This window comes from Olea europaea, chromosome 10, assembly GCF_002742605.1.
Source record: "Olea europaea var. sylvestris chromosome 10, O_europaea_v1, whole genome shotgun sequence".
NCBI lineage: Eukaryota > Viridiplantae > Streptophyta > Magnoliopsida > Lamiales > Oleaceae > Olea > Olea europaea.
Window position 1 is genome coordinate 38,565,872 of NC_036246.1, and position 6,388 is coordinate 38,572,259.

Below are 6,388 nucleotides of genomic sequence, written 5' to 3' on the forward strand. Positions count from 1 at the left end.
GAATACATTGTCTGAGAGCCATGAAAAAATACTTAAAATAATTATCGCTCCCCGTCTTAATAAAAAATATCGTGCCAGGATTAGTTCTCCCCATGTTATGGCAATACCTGGCCAATTTAGCATAGCTCTCCTCAACCGATCCCATTAAATCCTCCAACGTACATTCTTTGGCCTTACAGGCTTTCTGGTAGCTCATGACCACTCCATACTCTTGAACGGACGTCGTTAATGATGTCCGAAGGTCTGTAGATCGTCCGTGGGTCCTGATACTTGTGCATTATCTGTCGACCAATAAACCATGCTCGAGCTTACCTGTGATCGTTTCGAAGAATTCCCACTTCGCAAGTATGTTCCCGTGAATACTTGCGAATTACGAAGCACTCATTCGTGTCCATCTTAGTTGCTCTCAAACGCCAATTGCAACTGCCTTCGACGCAGGCAACTATCAACAATGACTTATTTGATTTCTTTACCTTGAACTCAAAGTTAAATTTTAATGCCAGCCGATGCACGACTTCCTGCAAATCTTTCTTGGTTTCAAACAGTTGCTCGACATACAAGTCCTCATAATCGGGAGCCACACAGAAAGAATTGGAGGACGGTCCACTTGTCTCAACCTGTGAGTTCCCACCCGGCTCATGTCTCTGTTGGGATAAAGCAATCAAATTCTCATTTGTAAACTCGTTTATATTCTCATTGTCTTAAACCGTCGACGAAATTCTGCGCATAACAATGACATCACAATCAGAAGCAACTGTCTCAAGAATAACCACATAATTCACAGGAACTATCTCCACTGTCTCCCAAAAACCTCGATCATTGTTATCCGCCCTATCTGAATCTTCGCGTTCACCTTCGATAATATCCTTCGTTATTAAAGTCACACCAAGAACAGTCGGAGTCCGATTCATTTTATTCAATTTTAATAGATAATTCAATTCAGCATTATTAGTAACGAATACTGGTCGCATCGGAATGGATGAATCCCCATAATCGTTGAATAGATATCTCAATTGCATATCGTATTGAGATTGATCGACATTCAGCTTATTTTGCAAATCGTGGTACATTTCTAAGTATGGTGTACTCTCTGTTATGGGAATTGCAATACAACCACGTATGTCACTCGTCCATCTCCATTCCTACCGATTATTTTCATTCAATTCGAAATCACCGAAATAACAGACGGGGATTATCATATCTGCATGAGGAAATAGATTTAATCAACTTCATTTATTAATTATAAGAAAAAATAATGCATTGCCAACAAAAATCAGTGCCAACAGTCGGCTGTCAACAGACAGTCGACTGTTTGGCTGTTTAACAGCCAAACAGCCGACTGCTTTTCTGTTTTCCGCATTACGTAGAAGAAAATAATTATAGATCTGTTCAAATTTTTTTTTCATACGTAAGATCCGCTAAAAAAATTAATACTAACTATTATTATGTCGAAATAAAATTTCTCTATTCAAACGTATACTAATTTATTGAAAAAGAAATTAAACATGCGTAAATATACTTACTGATTTGAAGAAATTGATATGAAAAAAAATTTCGGCTTCAGCGTTTGAACATTTTTTGAGATGTTGAGGTTTAAGCAGATGAAAGATGAGAATATTTTCTGTCTTGGAAGCTCGTTTTGAAGTTTTATAAGTGGGGAATTGTTTAGTTTTCAATTATTAACTAAAAGGGTAGTAAAATCTTTTCAACAATACATTATTTTGTAATTGTATAATATATTTAAGGACATCCTTGTCTTTAAACATTCAAGAGGCCAATGTGATAATATTCATGATTTTCAAAATCAAAGCAAAATTTCCTTCTTTTCATTGGGTCAAACTTAAAAGTACCCGCCAATACCGATCCATATTGACGCGAGCCCATCACTTTGAGCCAAGTCTTGGCCCAAATCAGCCTAGAATTTTCATCAGTGTCAACTATTGGCCCCAAACCTTATTAGGGTTTAGAGAGCTGACTTTATAGCAGAAGCTCTTCGAGCATAATTTCTTTGAAGCAATCAAAGATGGACAAGAGCATGCTTGGAGACTTGGATTCTCTGCCCGAGGAAGATAAGCTACGGATGTCCTCTATGATTGACCAGCTCCAAATCCGTGACAGGTATACCCGTGCCGTACGTATACCTGTGTGTATAATTATTCGTCTTTACATTTAATTTGATAGAATCTTTAGAAATGGAGAACAAAATGTTCAGTAGAATTGAGTGATTTATATATACATATCCGTACTTACGTATGTGTGCCCCATTTTATTTTCGCATTATATATATATGAATTGAAGCATTGTAGCTGTTTTAGAACTTTATATCAAAACTAGGGTGCTCCTAAAAATCGAAGCTTTAAGAAAAAGCTGAAATTTTTTTTAACAGGATTCAGTGATCTGTGAGTATTGGATTGCCGCAGTTGAATGTCCAACGTCTGGTTGGGTTTAGAATTTGCTATTTCTTGCGTTTTTTTATTTATTTCTTAAAGCATGTTTGGGAAACGTTTATAAACATTTTAACTTATGAATAGATAGAAATTAGTGTTGGATAAGTGGGTAGTATTTGTGAGTCATTTGAAATGTGTGTGGATACAAAGGGGCTTGATTGTTTATAAATAATTTATAAACATGAGCCAAACATAAGTTTAGCGTATCGTATTGGTCTTATCATAAGTAGAATTTTTATTAGATTGTGTTAACTAGATATGCTGATATCGGGTTCATTGAATTCCATTATCGTCTTAGGCTTCAAGGATCTTATTCTGACTCATATTCCTATGTAATTCTAACGTTCTTTGGATTCAATCCTCCTGATTGTATTATAGAATTGTAGTTTGAATTGCTTTGTAGTCAATCACGTTCCAATCACATGGACTTGTTATCTAACTGACCAGTAAATTTTGATTTGATATGCTTACGAACATTTGTGAGATGTCAAAGAGACTATCATATATGTTACATGGACTTTGGGACGAGCTTCAGGATGAATTATGCATCCAAACATCGGAAGAAGAAAATCTTAAGAGGGGATGAATTAGGGTGCTGTATGGGGATGGTGTTTTTCCTTTTCGTTTTAATTTTATATTTTTTTTCTCATTTGAACATGAGGTGAAAAATTGTCTTTTCATTCAATTTAACTGATGGTGTGTACAGAAACTGTTCAGAAAGAGCTCTTTTGGTACGAAAACTTGAGTATTAGGTAATGACAAAAGGGGTTGGGACCTAAGTACCAATGATCCTAAACATTGGCAGCCTAATGTGCAATTTTCCTATTAGCTTGAGATCTGGTAGTAAAAAAAGATATTCAGAATTGTTAACTAACTCGGCGAGGTGCATTTGTAACTGCAGCTTATCATTGATTCTTAAATATCTTTTGCTACTTATTAGCTAGTTACTTTGATTTGGACATTATTAATCACAATCGTTGCTTCAATATAATATTCAAACTTGAGCTAAAAACATTAGTTTGTGGTTCAATGAACTGAAGTTGAGTGTGCATCTTCTGTTGGTCATGTTTGGTTTTTCTATCAAATTTGTGGCATCTTTTAACCACTGGCTCTGCTAGAATATTTAAATTTTCCTTCACAACTCATTCTTGTTGGTTTCTGTCATTAATATAGTTAGCTCTATGACCTTTAGCTTGATTTAGAGTAGGCACCATGTAGTGGAAGAAATATTAGAACAGTTCTCACCGTCTGTTGTTCACAAAATTTAGTGAAAAGACTGAGATTAAGCCCTATGATGCTCGGACTCGGGTACGGGTATCGGGTACGGGTACGTATCTAAGTGTCGGATCTTTTATTTTCTAAAATGTAGGATACGGGGACATGGTTAAAAAGAATTCAAATTTTGGACACGGGTACTTGGGTACGTCTTTCAAGCTTCAATTTTTTTTATTAACCCAAAATGTCATTTTGAATAGACCAAAATTAATAGTTCACAAAAAAGGAAATGAGTATTAAATAAGATGTTAAGACTAATAAAATACAATTTTTGGGGATTAGTTTTCAATTATAGGAAACGGGAAAGAAAAGGAAATGAAAAAAGAAGTAAAAAAGGGCGAAGTGTCCGGTTTAAATTTGAAGGATCCGACACATATCCCATACTCATACCCATACCCATGTCGTGTCGTGTCTGACACGGGTACTCCAACAATTTCTAAGAGTCCGAGCATCAAAGATTAAGCCTAGGGAAGGTTAGCGTTCAACCGTGAAAAGACTGAGATTAGACCAAGGGAGTGGAAAAATTGAGTGTTTAGGCAAATTTTACATAATTAAGGTTCCTGCAATACAGTGGAAAATATTGGCAAATGAGATTTAGGTCAGTACGGTGGGACTGAGGATAAAGGCTTGAGACAATTATACTGGCTATGTTGTGGAATGCTTTCACATAGTACTGCCTATTATTTTTATTTTTATTTTTGTGGCTTTCATTAATTGGAGGAAAGATTTAACACACTTCTATGAATAAAACCTAGCCAACTTTGTATAATAAGATAACAAATCAAGGCATAAGATGGATAGAATTGGGACCAAACAATTAAACTCCAAATTAGGCTTATGCAAAGAGGACTCATAAATAATTGTCTTGCATTTATTGCTTTTGTTATCTGTAGTCTGAGTTATAACCATTCAAGACCTTTCTTGACACGCCCTTGTTTGTCTCCCATTCTTTGAAAACTCATTTTTCTATCCTCATTTTTATGTACGCATCCACACAGTAAAATATTCTACATGTAAACCCAAAATTTTTCCCTACTTTTTAACCACACATTCTCCAAAAATTCACTATTCAAAACAATTATTTTCCAAAAATGGGGGCCACCAAACAGGGGGTAAATTTTTTAAGTTAAGCTTTAAGGTAAAACTGCTGTGCTTACTATCCCTATTCAATAAGGATGCTAATGAATTAGCTTTTTACTAGAGCTTGATGTCACGAGAGATTGTTTTAGTATAAATTGCAACTGCTTGTGGTCCAATACTGAAATTGGCTATATTGACATGTTTCTCTTTCTTTTGGCAGTTTGAGGATGTATAATTCACTGGTGGAAAGATGTTTCACTGATTGTGTAGACACCTTTCGACGCAAATCTCTAGACAAGCAAGAGGAGACTTGTGTGCGCCGCTGTGCTGAGAAGTTCCTGAAGCACTCAATGCGTGTTGGCATGAGATTTGCCGAGCTCAACCAAGGTGCTGCTACACCAGATTAAGAAAGCCTCTAATTGCATTGGCAATCATGTTTTGGCACATCTAATCGTGTTTTTATGATAGTAATTTCCAGTTATAAATTATGATTTATTGCAGAATTTGTGACGTGCTTTTATTCAATCAACAATGACTACGAGGTTCCTTTGGAGTTTTAAAGATTTTGTATTACTAGTTGGGTTAAATCCACCTATGGACACTCAACTTTATATTTAGTGTTACTATGGCCACTCAGTTTGAATTAGTTTAATTATGGCCATCCAAATTTATATCTAATGTCAACTTGGTCTCTCAATTTGATTTTATTTCATCGTGATTATACAATTTTATATAATGCCCTTGTTTGATCCCCATTTTTTTTTTTTTAGAAAATGAATTCTTCAACAGTATTTTGACATAATTTTAACCACACATTCTTTAATAAAATAATATTATACGCAAATTCAAAATTTTTCCTTATTTTTTAATCACACATTTCACATCAATACACTATTTAAAAATTCATTTTTCCCATTAAAATGGGGCTCAAACAAGGGCAATATTTCATCATGGTCACAGAATTTCATATAACTTTTTATTTTGGGCATCCAACTTGTTTTCACCATTTTCACTAATTTTAATAGGGGTAAAACGATAATTTTGCATTATATATGTAAAATAAATTTTAAAAATAAAATAAAATCTTATTTTAAAAAAAAAAGTTACATAAAAAACTAAAATAAAATAAAAAATTATTTAAAAATATTCCTTAAAAAATAAAATAAAAAGTTATTTTAAAAAATATTCCTTAAAAAATAAAATAAAATAAAAACTATCCTTTAAAAAATGTTGTTAAAATGAAATAAAAAACTTATTTAAAAATTTTTTTAGAATAAAAATTTTTTTTATTTTTATGCTTTTTTAATTTATTTTTTTATATATAATACAAAGTTACCACTTTACCCTTTTTTACAACGAGTGAAAATGATAAAAAGAAGTTTGGCGGTTATGGTGAAACTTTATATGAAATTTGGTAGTCATGGTAATATTAAGTATAAAGTAGGATCGCTATGATGAAGCAAAATCAAATTGGGTGGTTATAATGATACTAAATATAAAGTTGGATAGTCATTGGTGAATTTAACTTTTTACTAGATTCGGGAAAAGATTAGATGAAGTAATGATACTTCGTCTATTTAAATTAT

The 6,388-nt window shown here is 33.6% G+C and overlaps 1 protein-coding gene across 1 annotated transcript; it reads left to right on the top strand.

Annotated features, from left to right (window-relative positions):
- The first annotated feature begins 1,892 nt into the window (after positions 1-1,892).
- LOC111402160 (mitochondrial import inner membrane translocase subunit Tim9) lies at positions 1,893-5,480 on the top strand. The gene is made up of 2 exons (XM_023030284.1): positions 1,893-2,118; positions 5,023-5,480. Exons 1-2 carry the CDS (start codon positions 2,024-2,026, stop codon positions 5,207-5,209), a joined length of 282 nt encoding a protein of 93 aa, XP_022886052.1. The 5' UTR covers positions 1,893-2,023; the 3' UTR covers positions 5,210-5,480.
- The last annotated feature ends 908 nt before the right edge of the window (positions 5,481-6,388 follow it).

Bases quoted from the DNA above. Each gene is read 5' to 3' on its own strand.
- LOC111402160 (XM_023030284.1), top strand. From the start codon at position 2,024: ATGGACAAGAGCATGCTTGGAGACTTGGATTCTCTGCCCGAGGAAGAT. The intron at 2,119-5,022 runs GTATACCCGTGC...TTCTTTTGGCAG, and splicing joins CAGCTCCAAATCCGTGACAG to TTTGAGGATGTATAATTCAC.